The sequence below is a fragment of the Protopterus annectens genome, chromosome 4.part0 (genome assembly GCF_019279795.1).
Source record: "Protopterus annectens isolate FY-2018-M chromosome 4.part0, PAN1.0, whole genome shotgun sequence".
Classification (NCBI taxonomy): domain Eukaryota; kingdom Metazoa; phylum Chordata; order Ceratodontiformes; family Protopteridae; genus Protopterus; species Protopterus annectens.
Genome location: NC_056733.1, coordinates 1803759075 through 1803777058, shown reverse-complemented (window position 1 = coordinate 1803777058; position 17984 = coordinate 1803759075). Strand labels below are relative to the sequence as shown.

General features: G+C 36.6%; 1 protein-coding gene across 4 annotated transcripts in view; it reads left to right on the top strand.

Moving 5' to 3' along the window:
* Positions 1-10880: 10880 nt before the first annotated feature.
* GRIA1 (glutamate ionotropic receptor AMPA type subunit 1) overlaps positions 10881-17984 on the top strand; it is a 2520544-nt gene continuing 2513440 nt past the window's right edge. For 3 of the 4 annotated variants that reach the window (XM_044069489.1, XM_044069493.1, XM_044069492.1), the window contains exons 1-2: positions 10884-11738; positions 12731-12865. In XM_044069489.1, the coding sequence (XP_043925424.1) occupies positions 11654-11738; positions 12731-12865 (220 nt within the window). In that variant the 5' untranslated portion in view covers positions 10884-11653. Of the gene's footprint in view, positions 11739-12730; positions 12866-17984 lie in introns of all 4 variants that reach the window. The other variant, XM_044069490.1, reaches the window with a different exon arrangement.

Below are 17984 nucleotides of genomic sequence, written 5' to 3'. Positions count from 1 at the left end.
CATCAGAGTTGTAGCCACAGCATATGTCCTCCCAGAACCAGCACAGTGCTTTCTATGTTCCTGGCCTCCTGTATTAAAACTAGACTGACTACTGAGAATCTGATGGTATCCACTGGACCCTGCCTCAAATGGGATGACCTGTAGTCACTCACTTTCCATTCCCCTCTGTCTTCACATTTGATTCCCAAGGTGCTACTTGAATGTGGGTCATCTAGATTGCAGTCACAGCCTTATTCTTTTGCACCACAAAACTGACTTTTATGCTGTAGATTTATAATATTGTTTTCCATGCTTTTGGCCTGACTTGGGTTGTCTTTAAGTCAACATGTCAAGAAGGTAGCATTAGAAGTAACCTCTACTATGATCAGCACAAAGGAAAAAAATATGCATTCTGGTAAATTCCCTCACCTCCACCCATGCAAATAGCCCAATCCTAATGTAACATTTAAAAAGTAGATAGCATGTTGATTAACTAGGCAGATTGCCAAAAGGTAATATGTTAATTGATTGGAAAGGTTACAACAAAGGTGTTCTCTTTCCATACTAGTAAGGTATTACTATATGCTGGGGCCATGGGCGTACCCGGATCTATAATGTTACGCTATTAGAAGTACTATCTTTCACATTTAAAGACACTACTGAGCACATTTGACTCATAAAAAGCTACACCTAACTTCATGAACCTTTGCTCATACCGAAAAATATTGTTTCATAACCACTGAATGACTTCAGTTCTCTTTTGGTGGTCAGTACTGGTGTATATAAGGAATTATCAATTATTATGAAGTTATTTTCTATGATAATGACTAAACTAAGTTTTATCAGCAATTTCTAAGTGTGTTCAATATAGTGTGGAGTTATTTTAACTAAAGGTTGAACTATTTGATCAAAAAAAAAAAAAAAAGAAAATTAGTACAGCTTTTAACATGAAGCCCCAAAACGCCACTATGAAATAGAGGGCAGGACTTAACACGTATTTGTGTGTCTTTGAAACACCAAGTCACAGTGTTATTTGTTGTGCTGAATAGCAGCTTGTAAGTCTCAAAGAAAAAAAAATATATAAACAACTCAGAACAATTCCTTACACAAAGCAGTAAGCTATGAAAGTCAGTGTCATACATTCAAACATCTTCTCAGCAGGCAAGGTACCCAGCAACCCCCCCCCCCCCCCAGCACACACACACTCATATATACTAACAATTACTTCATTCTACCACCAGGAAAAACAGAATTCCCTGAGATTCAGCAGTTTCAGACACAGTATAAATATTTCCACCCAGTCACATTTACATCCAATAGATACCTTTCCACCTTTCCACTCTAAATCATAGTAGGCCAATTGGGCTAATCTTGTATGGATAAAGTATTGCATGAACTCTTTGGATTATTACCTCTTTATAAGAATCATTCTATCTTTAAGCAATAAGCGATGACATGGTGTGGTATATTGAAGATTTACCCATGGTTGGCGTGGTTTTATCACGAGGGTGAAGCCTGAGTAATTAAATAAAGCCAACTGTGGGTAAATTTCTATATACCACAACCACAGAGTAGGTTATTGCTATTATACGATGACATTATTTAAGAAAAGAATACTTACTTTTCTTAAATAATGTCTTTGTATAATGGCGCATTACTGTTCTTCCGCTGGTGGTGGTATACTGCTTCCTTTTGTTGATGTACTGTGCATGTGTATGGGACTTGCATTCCTATGCATACCCAGTATATCAAAGCTTTGAAACGGAAGCAATGGAGAAAAGAAAGTCTCTGTTGCTCTGTTTTTTTCTTTTTTTTTTTCTTTATTAAAAAAAAAGGTTTTGGACACTTTATACCAACGGAAAAAGGTTTGGGTGACCGGACCTTTCCCCATTGGTATATTGTGGGATTTACAACGGGCATGCTGACCAATCAGCATGCATGTTTTGAAAAATTAATGGGGACTCATTGTATAATACAAATGATATCATGTTTTTGTAATACTAGCACTTATTTAAGTATGAATGCTTTTCCATCATTGTCTGCTAAAAATAACAACCTTATGCATGTTGCTGAGTTTTTTAAGACCCTACTTTATCAAATGTCTTTGACATTACCTTCTCAGGGCAATGAATGCTATAGGCTTTAAGGTATTCTAAAACTGTTATATTTGTGCAACAGCTTCCTAGTTCTCCCTGTGCCTAATGTGAAAATTGTAGATTGATATCAACCGCCTCTGCCCTATTCCCCCTGTTTTGAAGATGAAACATCAAAAATACTTATCACTTCTCATTATATAATGAAGGAGATAGACAGTCTCAAACAGTTGAGAGCAAATAACTAGATATTAAAAAATCACTGTATTTGCTTCAATCATATGAATTTTTTTTTTCTTCAGAACTAAATATTACTTATCCTGAGGTATGATAGTTTTGAAGTAAATATATCTGATGGACATTGGCTCCAGCATGGAAGTCTGTGGATTTTTCTTCCTCCATTTGGTGTTTTGTCATGTTGTACTTAAAGAAAGATTTATGGAATACTCAGTAAGTTTATTTATTAACTTAGTTGATCAGGTAGGCAAGTTAGTGCCCATGCCATTTTCAGCCATGGTAGTTAGGCAATTATGGCACATATTTAGATAGTTGCATCATTCTCTACACATACTTAACCTCTTGATGGAACAGGTTACCTTTCCTTTTAATAGGACTTTTAGTTCTCTGATGCTCTTTCTACATTGATTAATGTACTTAACTGTACTTACTTATATACATATCCTATAAAGATACATGATTCTTGTACAAATCTCAACTGGATATAAACAAAGACAGTGATACACTGCACGAGAACAGGGTCAAGTGTCATATAAAAGAAATACACCTGGATCCCTCAAACAAAAACACAAAATAAATATTTCCTGTATGGGAAAGGCTCATATACCCCTTGCACTTATACATTAATGCATTATAAAATCCTAGGTATATAAATGAAAATTCGAACCTTCTGCCAACTATTCCCCCAAAATTACTATCTGTAAACTATAATATATAGCATTTTCAACTGTTGATTTCAGATACTTCATAATCTTGTAAATCAGATTTGTTCAGCTTGAAAAAGTCATCTTCTATGGTCTGGTAATAACTAAAAAGAAATATTTTATTTTTATGTTGTGCATGTTTATTTTTCCACATTCAGTTGCACCTCATTTTTGAATCACAGTGACACACTCTTCCTTCTTATCGGTTTGCATATTAGTCTGAGACAAAGGCTTCAGCAATTAGGATGGCAGCTGCAATGTATCTAGACAGCTCTTCCATTTGCCTTCATGCCTGTTACCCAAGCTTTTCAGAAACAATTAATGATTTTTGCCAAGCATTGCCATCCTAAATTCCACAATACCCAGTCTTGCTTGGATGACTCTATGTCTATGTTTATGTTGGGTCATACAGTTTGATGATCACACATTCCCAAATGTCTGCACACTTCGGGATATAAGATGTATTTTTCAGTTATTTTTTGAGAAAAACATGTTCCAGTGTTTGCTTGTTTGTTTGTTTTTTTTTGTTAAGCAGGCTGTAGTACTTCTCATGTGTTTTATTGAAATTGCAATTAATGTTGGGCATTTCAAAGTGGTTGTTATACATAAGTGGTTTTTATATACAGCACTTGTGCTGTTTGAAATCCTTTTCCATTGAAGAACTGAATGGTTTCAGTACAGCCTGAAAATTATGTAGATGCACATTTGGAGGAATATGCCACTATCTCTGCACCACTAATTTTATCCTGCTAGCAAAATCTGTAAACCACAAATTCTGTTTAAGCACTCTGCTGATTAGCAGAGATGGTTCAGTAAGCTTCATGGTGAATGAAGTAGCTGCCCATGGAATCTTGGCCAGTTCTACACTGAAATAAGTTATCTTCTTTCTCAGGTCATAAACATACATGGTAATAGAGCAACATCTAATCCTCCCTTCTACTTTAAAGAAAACAGTTGAGTATGTTTCAAAATGGTAAATGATATTTTTGTGTTTGAATTATTTGATTATTTAGACTATAACCTTTTTTATATTAGTCATACCTCAGTTCACTGAGGTCTGTTTCTTGAAAGGACTGACACATCCAAATCTGTAATTTTACGGCCTATTATGATTTATACTCTTTGAGTTTTTATTTATGTGCCAATATTATAAACTGTATTTATTGCTTATTGTGCTTTTGGGCCTGACCATAACCAGAAAGGACACTGGGCCCATCTTACCTAGTTAACAAATAAACAAATGGTAGACTTGAAGATCACAAGATAATATGTATGGAAAATGAATGACTGGGCAATCCATGTCATTACGTTTTATAGACTTTTAAGATGCTCATCATTAGATTAATATTGTTGTAGCCTAAGGTATATGGGATATCCTGCCAAGAACGGGACCAGCAGGAGAGCTTCCAAAGCTTTAGGGCACCTTCCATTTACCCTAGCCACGGTACAGCTCAATGAGGGCAGTATAAAGTCAGTAGCTACGGCACCAAAACTTCAAAATGTTCATGCTATCAAAGTGTGACCTTCTTTCCAGCTTCAGATAATTGATGGTCAGCTAACACTTCACCAAGGCTAGATAGATAAGTACCCCACTGGGGAACACCATCCACATCATCATTTTTTTGTGAAGAATAGCTGTTCTTTGCAGTCAAACATGTTGACTAAGGACTGGAACTGCTGTTTTTATAGTTGTCACTAAGAATTTTACCTCAAATCTTACTTTTTCTGGCCATGCTTCCCTAACAAAAATATCTTTCAAATATTTAATTTTTCTTACTAAAAGTTTTACATTTTTTTTCAAAACTTATGACTAAGGGCACCAACTTGTGGTTTAGGCTGCTGCCATTAAAATATATCTGAAAAAGAATATTTTTCCAATCAGATTATTTCACTGACTCTTTTAAGCTCTTCTACCCAGCTGTCAGTCATCTTTTCAATGGACAAATAGCCCTTGGACCCTGAGAGGATTTCCTTATAATTTATATTTTTTCTGTGGAAAACTATTACTTTTCTGTCAAAATGTTGTTAGTGACTGGGTCTAGTTTGTCTGGTGGTTGTCACTAAAGAATATTACCTTATAACTTAACTTTTAACTCAGGGAGGTAAGACCTGCTCTTCAAAGCTCAGCTTGCTGCTTGTCAGACACTTTGTGCAGCAAGGACATGAACTTGGGTCATGGTTTCCTCAATCACTCCTGAGAGTCAAAAAGAGAAGTGTTGTGTGGAAGACTTCTGTCTTGGTTTTGGCTTTCTCTTCAACTCAGATGTTGAAGGATTACTCCATTGTGGTCATCTGTTGTTCCTTGGACCATTCATCTCTTTCTCCTTGTCCCTTTTGTGCTGGTCCTTACAGGTTCATAGGTGAATACTAGGCTAACTGCCCTACAGGCCATTTTAAGACTAGCCAATAACCTGAGGTCAGAAGGGCCATCTTTCTAACCACTCTCTTTCAGGGGTGTTCACAGAAAATGAAACATAAGGTTAGATATTTGATATTTAGCTTCTCCAAAACCATATAAAATGGAGGGTTATGTGGACTTTGCTAAATACCTGTTTAAAACCTTTCAGTCTTTACCTGGTGAATCTTCTCCTCATTTAAAAAGAAAAATATTTTCCTCTGTCTCTCTCAGATTCTGATTCACTGTCTGAAGGAAAGGATTTAGGCTTAGACTGTGTATCTCAAGTTCCTGCTCCACACAATAGGGATTCTAACTCTGAGGAAAGTTATTTTTTCAGATCCCCATAAAAAAAGTTGACTTTTTCTAACACTATTACCAGAATGAAGGTTCTGTTCCAGTGGGAACAGAAATAAATACCAGAATCCCAGCAAAAATATTATAATTTGTTACAAATGGATTTTTCACAACCTGTAGCTGTTCTTCCTGTGTTGCCAGCCTTAGAAGATGGTATGTTTATGACCAGCAATTTGCCTGACAATCAGCCACCTGTTCCCAGAAAGTCTGATAAATGATATAAGGTGCTCCAGTCAAACAATTTTTCCCTAATCCTAAGTTAGATTATGCGGTAATTTTTCTGTCAAAATTAGATTTTGGCAAACTGCTTAAAGCAGGTAGCTCTATTTCACCTGACAAGCTGGGAAAAAAAAACTTTGATATGTCTGGGAAGAAAGTTTATGTTTCTTCCAACTTAGCCTTTAGAACAGTGAATTGCCAGGCTTACATGTTTAAATTTCTGCTGACTTCCATTGACAATATGAGAAAGTTAATTGGTAACGTCACTTCTTCAGAGGCTAAAGCATCTCTGAATTTTTTAATATTGTCTGAGCCTCGTATAACCAAACATTCTGTAAAATATGATTATGACATGTAGATGCTGTTTCTAGACCAGCTGCTGCTGGGTCAGTGATGAGAAGATTTACCTGGCAACACTCTCAGAATTTATCAAAGTATGTTAAAACTAAGATCCTGAATGCTACCCTGCTCAAAAATATTTTATTTGGTCCTTCATCTGCTAAGAACTGTAAAAGGTTTGATGAAAGAGGAAAGTTCATTCAGGGGATTACCTAGACTTTTCAACCCTCATTGCCAAATTATAATAGAAGATTTTCTTCCAGATTGGTTCCTTTTTCAGGAAACCGAATATGCACTCCCAACAAGACACAGGCAAACAGAATGTTAATGACATGGAGATTCAAAGAAGAAGGAGTGTCCTCCCAAAACTAAAGACAATCAAAGACTATAGAATGACTATAGGCCTTTTGATGTGTTCCCTCTTCCCCACCATAGCAATCTTGGAAATCTTTCCCAAAGACTAGGTCTTTATTTTTGTCTGTGACACCAGATAATGTAAGACACTTGGCTTCTGAGAATCATTGGAAAGGGGCTTGAACTGGCCATGGGCTTTGCTCCCTGCCTTTCAAGGCATTCTACTTCCTCCATCTTATCAAACCACCCTGTTCCTTCCTATCCTTGATCAGATGCTGTCTTGAGGGTAGCATACAGAAACTGTTCCCCCAGCTCGCAGACAGGAAAGATTTTACTCAGTAATCATTCTGGTGGCAAATAAAGAACCTGGGGACCTGTCCTAGACCTTTCTTTTCTAAACCTTCACATCAAAATCCCAGTGTTCAAAATGCACTCTCTTTGTCATCTCTATCACCTCTCATTCCATCTTTTAGTTTACTAGTAACGCTGGCTTTAAAAAATGCTTGTCGCATTCTGGTTTACAAATATTTCAGAAGATGTTTATGTTTTTCTGTGTCTGGTTTACATTTTCAGTTTTCTGCTTTGTCCTTTGGTTTGTCAGCAGCTCCAAGAATGTTTACAAACTGCCTGTCTCATGTAATAACTTATGCAGATTGCAGAGCATTCGCATGTTTGACAGCCACCTTATTTATGCTGAGTATTTCACAAGTTGCCAGTAATCTGACTTGGGTAAAATAAATTCTGAGCCTGAGTTTTTAAGTGAACATAGAGACATTTTCTCTCATTTTCTCTAGCAGTGTAGTGTTTCTGTGATGTCTACCGGACACATCCTTAATGAGGGATTTTCTTCCTCAGGACAAAATGAACAGTTACAAAGAACAATTTCTAATATTTTCCAACCAGAATTTGGCATTTGCCATGGAATATCTCAGAATTGTTGGTTTCAGGGCCTCTACTATTCTTGTAATTCCTTTTGGGAAACTTAACGTGAGAAACACTGAATGGTTCATTAAATTAGTTTGCACTCCTTTGGCTTCGGATTGCATTGCTGGGGTTGAGAAAAAGGAGTTAACTCTGGGGGATGAATCAGTTATCTATTAAGCCAGGTTTCTCTTTTTCTCCTTCCATGACCTACTCAGTCTGTAACCACATTTGCATCAGTTTGCATGAGGAGATGTGTCCAAAAGGGTGTATGTCCAGGGCCTTTAGAACAGGAAAGACAAATTAAAGCACAGACACTTCAAAAGAATGGTGGTTATAATAAATGTTCTCAGATGTCTAAGACATCTTTGTATTCCTGACCCTCTGCTATTAATCACATACAATACCACAGAAATATGGAAGATAAATAAATGTAAGAACCAGGTCCTATCCTATTTGCAGACTAGCTATGGTAGCTTGGAATCTAGCAACTCAGCACAGTCTGTCTCCCTAGGTTATCTACATTCCAACAAAACAAAGATGTATTTCAGACAAGCTGAGTAGAACCAGTATAAACCCTCTTGAATAGAAGTTGTACTTGAGAATCTCCCAGGAATTGATCTATCAGTGGAGAACTCTTCCACTAGATCTGCTTGCCACCAGCCGCAACAGACAGTTATAGAGGTTCTGATCCAGGACTCCTTGCAAACAGGCCTGGAAGGCAGATGCCTTTTCATTCCCATTGACAGGAATGTTCATGTATGCTTTCCCACCCTTTTTCTGTGATAACCAGGTTTCTTCTAAAGATTCAGAAGGACTCCCCAAAGACAAATGTGGTGACTCTCTTTTGGATAAGATAATAGTGGTTCTCCCTTCATTTGAAAATGGCCAAAAGCAGTTACTACAAGTTTCTTTACAGAGTGTACCTACTTGTACAGGGCAGGGGTGTTTAATACATCCCAGTCTTAATCTTCTTCAGTTAACTGCAATAATGATAGAATTCTAACACCTTTTAGGCACCTTTTTATGGGGATGTGCAGATGATATTAAAGGAGGCAAAGAAACATTCCATTAAAAAGTTATATATGGTAAGTGGAAACAATTTTTTAGTTGGTGCCAAGACAAAACTAACATTCTTTTAAGGCTCACTCTACTGTAATTCTACAATATGTGTGTGAGTTATTTATTAACCACTGGACTTTCTTACTCTTCATTAAAGATTCACCTCTCAGCCAGCTCTGCTCGTCTGCCATAGATCCCACTTTTCTAGCTTTCCTCAAGTGAAACAGTTTCTGAAAAGGATTTATTTGACATCCGCACTCATAAATGGTAAGTGGCTCCATCAATGGATTTTAATTTTCTCCTGGAAAAACTTGCAATTTCCTTTTTAACTTGCACATGAGGCTGATATGAACTTCCTGTCTTGGAACACAGTGTTACAGATTCCTCTGACTTCTGCAAGAGTATCTGAATTGCATGCATTTATTGCAAGTCATCCTTATCTCATTTTTTCACAAGTGTAGGGTAACTTTTAGAAGACAATTCATGTCCCTGTTTTCTTACCAGAACCTAAATATAAAGGAGAAATAACTTTGGATACTCTGGATATACACAGGGAACGCATACTAGATTGACAAGACATACATCTTCAGGAGTTCTAATCATCTGGATGGTGCAGTGGTGCAGTGGTCACCTCACAGCAAGAAATTCTCTGGTTTGATTCTTGGCTGGAGTGCGTTCTGTGTGGAGTCTGCCTGTCCTCCCTTCATGTGGGTTTTCTCTGGGTACTCTAGTTTCCTCCCACATTACAAAGAGATGCATTTAAAGCATTTCTCCCTAGACATCTGCTGAAAATTGGCTTTGTTCCAAGTCAGACTTTCTGTTAAATAAATAAAAATAAAGCTATTTCCTATGAAGATAAGACAAAAGGGACAATCAGTGTCAAAACAGACAATTTCTGTCTCATGATATTGATTTCTGTCAGTCTCACAACAAGACATTTCCAGGAAAAGTCAGACGTACTGTACTGGGGCTCTTGCTACTTCTGTGGCTTTTTGAAAAGGGATGTACTCTAGAGGAAAACACCAAATTGATCATTTGTATACACTATTCCGATCTCAAAAAACTAGATTATTTCTCAAGGTCCAGAGTGAGCAGGCTTTGCTAAGATTTTTCTCAAGGGGAACCAGGACTTTGATCTTTCCTCCTCTCTTTCTTTCTAAGCACTGGTATTCATCCCATATAGCATTATTGTAGTGCAACAGTGATCTAATGATGAACATAGTGCAGTTGTGTAAGCAAACTTAATAATAATAGATGCTTAAATAGACTGATGTTGCAATACAAACACCCTCTCTCCAAACCTCTCTTTTTTCCTCTTTTATGCCAAGGTGTGGAGTTTGAATTATTTCTATTCCAATCTAACATGGTTCTAGCCTTCCTCTTAAGTTTTGGTGCTCTACTCACTTATACTGATCTGCTCAAGCTGTGCAGCGGTTAGGGCTCATGGAAAGTGCTATAAACCTTTGGAAGCTGTCTGGTCCTATCTCTTGGTATGACATCCTATATATAGCTTAGGCTACTGCAACAGTAATCTATTTAAACATGTGCTTTATGGGAAGCTTATTTTCACAACAGCACTTTCTGATATAATACATACAACACCTTCACATATCTGCGGTCTTTGTGCTTTGTTTTTCTATATTTTTATGCGTGTGTGTCACTCTGTCACACTTTTTAAGGACAAGTAGTTGCTTCTGATGTCCTATTTAAAGGTGGCTGGTTTGGGGAATGCTCAGAAATTAAACAGCTGTGCTTGTGCTTACCTGTTTGTCATAATGTGGAAGCTATTTTTCATCACTGTTTCTCTGATAGTAAAAGCAGGGATTTCTTATTATGCATCACATGAGGGGTTGTGACTAATGGGCCGTGATAATCTGTAAACCCTGGGGGTAAACTAATCGTACACCAAGGGAAGACAGTTCAGTAAATAAACTGTGGCCGCTATGCACGTAAAGCACTTCCACATATTTGAGGAACGACTTAGGCTGGGAGTTTAAGAAATAATTTAGCTCCAGCTGGAATTTCAGTCATCGATTTTTGACAGTTCTTTGAATGAGTTTGACACACTTTATTATACATTATAGGTCAGTGCAGGTATTTTAAACTAGCAGGTATATAACTGCCAGAGCGACTGTAAATCAACAAGGAAATGAAAGCAGTGTCACTGACTTATTAGCAATAATTTCTCTTTTAGGTATTAAAATGTCAGAAACAAAATGGTTGTGAGCTAATGACAAGAAACAAAGCAAATTTCCTCTTCTCAAAATGGAATGAAATGAATTCAGCACGCCATACTGATCGGCCACATTAAGGTTTTAAATAAAATGTGATTTAACACACTGTCTGTGGCTAGCTAATCTGTCCATCTTTTTCACCGTCGCTGCAACGGTTATTACAGACCTATCAAAACCAGTGATTTTCGGGGAGGAGGTAATTGCAAGTCTTACTGAGGGTGGTTAGGTGAGTTACTTACGGTTCATGTGAAGTAACTGAACGAAATGGTGGAGCTGACTTTTGAAATGGACTGAGTTTTTTGAAACCCCACCAAGGCAGTTACTGTGCGTCTCAGTATCTCGTTTAACACGGCTACATAAGTCAGTGACCGGGAGGATAATATTGCCTGGCCACAGGGAGCCACTTCTCGCCCACTGCTTTGTGTGTCAGTGAGTACCCGCGTGGGGGGTGCACGAGCAGCGTTGCAGCCGTGGTCAGTGTGCGTGTCCCTTGATGTGGAGCAGCTGTGAGCGCAGAGGCTGCATGCACCCCAGCTGGCGGAGTCGCTAAGGGAGCTCACCATGGAGTGCTGCACAGCGCCGTGTGATTGAGGAGGGCTTTTTTCACGGTACTCCCTTAATCCTGCTGTCATTTGGTGTTAAAGCAGCATTCTAAGGCAGGAGTCAGACAAGGAAGCCACGCTACAGATAAAGATTGTGGAAAAACGGCAATATCTATGGTTGGAACTGAGTTTTTTCTTCCCCCATGCGAAAGGAAATATGCAGCACATATTTGTTTTCTTCTCTACCAGCTTTCTCGGAGCAGTTTTAGGTGGAAGTAATTTCCCCAATATCATCCAGATCGGTAAGTCGTGAACAATCGCTGACGCTCCTTTATTAATAGCGGGGAGATTTCAGTATTTGACAAGCTTACTTGCTTTAAGCAACTGGACAGGACTGGTCTGGTAATTCTTATCTGTTGCATTTCCACGCTTACTAAGGCGAGAGCGCCTAACGCTCCGGGTCTTTACCATCCCAGGGATGTGGCAGTATTTTATTTTTGAATCTGAATTTGTGCAATAACAGTACACACAGCTTGTTGCACCTGTACAAGCAGTGCTGTGTAATTATAATGTTGTAAAAAAATGGTTCTTTTGCTGTGTAATGCAGAGTTTTGTGGTACACTAGTGTGCATTTTTGCTTGGGGACATTTTTGTTCTTTTTCTCTTTTATGTTTCAGTCATTGTCTTATAAAGAAGTGTGTTGAATAATCGAATCCTATTGTCCCTTCGTGGTGCTTCACTGCATTTGTGTTCTTCCTGTCCTGATTTTTCTCTTGTTCCTATCGAACATATAATACAGAGTCGCCTGATACCGCAATTTCTTATTTTTTAAATATTTCACTAAATTACTCTGTGTATGTTGCTGCTGATGTGATGTTTAATTGCTTTAGGGCGCAAATGTGTGTGCAGATACATTCGTATATATGCATGCATGTGTGAGCATACTATGTGCACAGACCTACACAATTATAATCCACCTATCAAGATGTGCAGATTCTCATATTCATGCTTCATTTGCAAAGCTGCACATTTCATAACATACCCCTAACAGCTAATGGGTTTAGTTTAACGAAGCACGATTCACTAACAGTAATGCTACATACATGTTGCACGTAGCTTATAAACAGTCCTCCAAGTGATGATAAATAATTTAAGCAGTCATGTATCACTTTAGCCAGTAGCATCAGTGGCTTCTTTTGTGACCTGCAGTACATTAAATGCTTTCATTTTTGGCATTTATTTATTTCTCAGGATTTGTTTTATTTATATATGTATATATTTTATTTTTTCACAGGTGGATTATTTCCTAACCAACAATCACAGGAACATGCAGCGTTTAGGTTTGCACTTTCCCAGATCACCGACTTCAAGCTGAGTCCCCACATTGATATTGTGGATATAAGTGACAGCTTCTCCATGACATATGCTTGTAAGTACTGCACAACTGCAGAGTGACATGCTGTTTACCCTCCTCTTCCTTAATGCCCTGTCACATCTTTTGTTTCAGCAATGGGAAATTGGTTATTTGTCAGAAGTATATGAGAAGGAAGTGTAGCAATAGTGATTATATGTTTGCCCACTTGGGGAGGCCTTAATGCTACTACTTTCTTTTTGCTAGTTTTTGCTTTCTTATTGTATGTTTTAAATGTCAGTAATTTGCTGATCTTTTAAGCATTGCACTGCATTTCTTAATTTTACTGCATGTGATCTGAAGTTTTATTTGCATATATATATATATATATATATATATATATATATACATTGTATAGCGAGAGAGAGATTTATTTTCATTACATTGACTTCAAAGCATTTTTCCACTGACAGTGTGATAACTCTTGTCAATCATATATCTATCTTTGTATTTACAAGTCATTATTAGAATTTAATCTGCATCCCCTCTTAAAATGCATGCATTGTGCTACGGTGCATAATGTTAGATTTCATGAGCACAGGTAGCAGTAGCAATCAGAATTACAAATGGACTGACTTGTTGTAGATTTCAATGTAGACACTTGTTCACAAACTGTACCAAGGGAGCATGCTTGATCATGTGAATTCAGATGTTGTTAACCCATAGTTGAGATGGTGATTGACAGATTCCAGTCTGTGGGCAGAGGTGTCCCTGGCTGGCTGACTTGACATTCTCATTCTGATTGGTTTTGCATTATGTAAATGAAGACCAGCTGTGAAACTTCAGAATGCAAATGGATTTTTGAGTAACTCACTTCAACTACTAATGGTTAATTTAATAGTTACTGCAGACAGTATGCTGCAGTCTAGAGTGGTTTAAATTATGTAACATTTTCTGTAAAGATAGTAGATCCTAAGTTTTTACTCATTCAGTGCTGACAGTACTACTACCCAATGCACATATCAAGTTTGTTTCAGAAATATGTTTGTCCCCAGGCCAGGATAGATAAGCTCAAAGTGCATTATTTATGCTTGAAATATGCAACAAGAGATGAGTATGTACAGGTGCATAAAAATCTACAAAGCAGGACTTTCTGAACAGGTGCATAAAAATCTACAGTGCAGGACTTTTTGAACAGGTCAAAATAAACTTTATTGTCATTCAGAATCACACAAGTGCATCTGTATCTCTGGACTCAAATGTGTAGATATCACATAGACTTAATACAACAACACATTAATACATATATAACTAGTTAGTATATACCATAATGTTCTAGATAAGTCTAATATTGCACATAAATTAAATTCATTTTAACATGTATTATACAGTGATCTTTTTTTTGCTGGAGTATTGCACAGTACTGAGGTAAGACATTGCATTAAAGACTTACATTGAGTATTGCCCAGAGTAACATATTCATGAGTATTGCACTGTGACTGAGTTACAGAGTAGCATAAACATCTACAGTGCAGGACTTTCTGTACCTGTGTAGAACTAGTTAAAACTTTACTTCTGATGATGTGAGGATTGTAAGTCTCTGTGAAAAGGGTTTAAAGTTTGTGAAAGACAGTATGGTTATGAACCTAGCTTGTGAAGTCACATGATATTTGTTTGTAATGGTTGCTTTAATTTAGTAAACTCGTGCATATGGGCATATGAGATGTGCCTACGATAATATTAGATGTAACTGAAATACAAAAAGAAAAAAAAAACAAAAGAAAAAAAAAGTGCGCGCACACACACACACACACACACACACACACACACACACACACACGTATATATGTACCTTAACAAATAACCTGAGTAACCTCGTGGATGTGATACCGCTTGTCTTACAGCACAAGAAGAAAGCGTCAACAGTCCAGTGTACTTCTGTATTTATCTTATGATTTGGTGATTTTTGTACATACTGATTATACCTTAAGGACAATGTCATTATTATTATCAAAGTGGTACTGAATATAATGGACCATATAATCTGTTCTAATCATCAGAACAAATATAAAGGAATGCAGTATATATATTTATTAATACCCAGAAAAAGAAAAGAAGTGACTACCTAACTAAGATTTGAAATATGATCAGTCACCAGAATGTTGAAGCTATATTGCATTCGTTATTAGTCTGACACTGACATTTGGGATATTCCAGTTTGTTTTTTCCCCAAGTGGCCATTCCAAGTGATGAAAATGTTCTTTTTCCTTTAGATATGCATAGAACATGTTTACATTTTAAATGTATCAGCATAAATACAGACTGGAGTATGAAACACCTAACTGGTTGTCCAAAACCACATTCACCATACTCCATCTCACACGACTGAGGATCTTTGTATATTATTAATTGTCACATATGCACTCCATTGGAGAATTGTTTGACTTAATTGGACATAATTCTGATAAACATACACAAATGAGGCAGATAAAGGAGGAAAAATTCTTTACTTCAAATAAATCCTTAGCAATTAGGTCATCGGTAGAACTTGACTGATGACATTATCAAAGTATATTTTGCAGGCAGTTGGAACCTCTGTTTTTATGTAGCAAATTAATATTTGCATAGTCTACAAGTCAGTGGCTACTGAGATTCATGTTTATCCTGGACGTGCAGAGTTGCTCAAAGGGATAACACTACTGTCTGTAATACAAGTTTCATGCATTGTACTTGTGGAGTTGACTCATTTCTTTTTTTTTTCTTTTTTTTTTTATCAGTTTCATAGTTAGCTTATTTTACATTCCCCAAGAAAACGTTGTCATCAATTTAATAGTTGCTTAGAACTTTGGACAGTATTGTAAAGTTATGAAGGTTTGGTAATTTGGAGTACAGGTACCAGAGTGAGACTCTGTAGTGCCAGTGGTAAGCATATTTTAATGATGGATTTTGTGCCATTTCTAATAGAAGTTTGGGGTGGAGATGGACACTGGCATTTGGGTTTCAGCTAGAGAAGTCCACAGACATAGACTTGATAGGTGGCACAAGGAAAAGTGTGTGTGTGTGTGTGTGTGTGTGTGTGTGTGTGTGTGTGTGTGTGTGTGTGTGTGTGTGTGTATATATATATATATATATATATATATATATATATATATATATATTAGGAAGTCTTGTCTTATGTCAGTGTGATGGAGCACAGATTTTATTACATTATCATATTCTGCAATGAAAGCCTGAAAAGAGTTTAACCATCATGAGACCCTTTCCATGTCATGCCCTTGTGTATGACTGTTAGATTCCTCAAATGAATGATAAAAATGTAAACGCGAGGAAGCCAGTGGATTTGTGTACAAATTAATTGGAGAATGACAGATGAGCAATATGGGATAGAAAAGTATATGCATTAAAAAAAGTATCTGAAATATCTGCGTAAAAATGTTTTAAAATCCTTTAGTGGTGCACTTCGAAGCTGTAAAAAAATCTGAAATTATGTGCCAACTGCACTATTTGAACAAACTTCCAACAATAAATAATCTATGTGATTGTTATTCCTTGATAACTTGTTAGCTGTAGCTAAGTAAAAAAAAAAAAAATAAAATGTTTCATTAATGTAAATTTAAAGGTGATTCGGTGTCAATAACTTGATTAAATATTGGTTGAAACATATACATTTTTATGTACATGTGTTGAAACTGAATTATTGTCTATAATATTTCTTCATACAGAACTATAATTGCAGCTACTGCTGTAACATTTTCAAGTGCTGTTGCCCACAATATATTTTACTTAAGAGGAGTAGGTAAAACACGTACTCTCTTTACCTCTTAATGTCACATTTCTGTGGGGATGTGCTTGAATATATCTACAGTAATGCAGTTTTCATTTGGTGTGTCCCTGTGTTTTATTTTATAAACTTGGATTTTAGATAACCAAACAGTTGTAACTAATTACTTGCTGTGATTGTATTTTATGACTGCTCCCTTACTAAATGTGTGCACTGCTGCATAGTTATTTGAATAACATCTATGCTTGGTTGTGCAGAGAAAGATGGTGTGTAGCCTTTATATGTTTTTCTCTCATTGGACTGTTCACTAACTACTTTAATATAGAACACCAAAGCTTTTGTTTCATTTTTGGTCGCTGAAAAGAGAATGACTGTTATGATTTGGGCTAGGGGGTTTCTTAAGTTAAAAAATTTTCAGCATTGACTTATGCATTGTTTACTGCTCATCAAACCCACATATGTGATTATTTGAATAACTGTAGGCTTTGATATTTAGTTGTTCTTTATTCAGGATAATATAAAATGTGTTGTAAATAATTTAAATTAGTACACAAGTGTTGGGTCTATACAAATGATAGAGTCTAAGGATGCATTTAGGTGACTTATGCCTGACCTACCATGATTACCTTTTCTGTGGACCACAATTATGGAGTAATGTATTTTTGCTATGTGAATCCTTATGAGATAATAGAACAATGTACTCGGGAGATGTATTTTGTTCTTGTCTGTCGTTGAGGCTGTCTTTCCTGATAATACATGATTTCTGTTGGTCCACCCACTTTGTGTAGAATTGTTCAGAGGCAAGGCTTTACTACTGGTATGGAGCCATCTCCGGAGAGATGGACTTAATTAGAAACTGCTACAACCTTAGTGAAATAACAATAATTGCTTCCAGATACATCTGATTTTATCTTTGTAATTAGTTGGACTAGATTGTGCATTTTTAAGCTTTTAGCTGTCTGTTTTGAGTTATTGTTTTATTTAAGTATTGACTATATACTAGCTTCTGGAGAGTAGCTACATAAAATAATTGGTTTTTAAGCTTTACTGTTTTCTAATTGTTTGTAAAATGACAACAGTTAACGCTGTTTCTATTATTGGTACTGTGCCTGATTTTCTTATTTTATTTTTATGTAAATAAGTAAAAACAAACCTAAATAGATACACATATAAGCAGTTAAAAAGAACAGTATTGCTAGGAAAAATGAGAAGACACACAAATACTTAGAAAAATGGTTAAGGTAATATATTTTAGCGTGTTATGATGCTGTGCGTATATATTTAATTTGTTGATGTTTCTTTTTCAGATAATAAAAATATTGACATTGTTCTCTGTAAGCAAATGCTGCAGGGTAATTATTTTGCTGCTGTTACCAGAGAAACCTAGGCAAATTTTACATCACAGGTTAGTCAGTT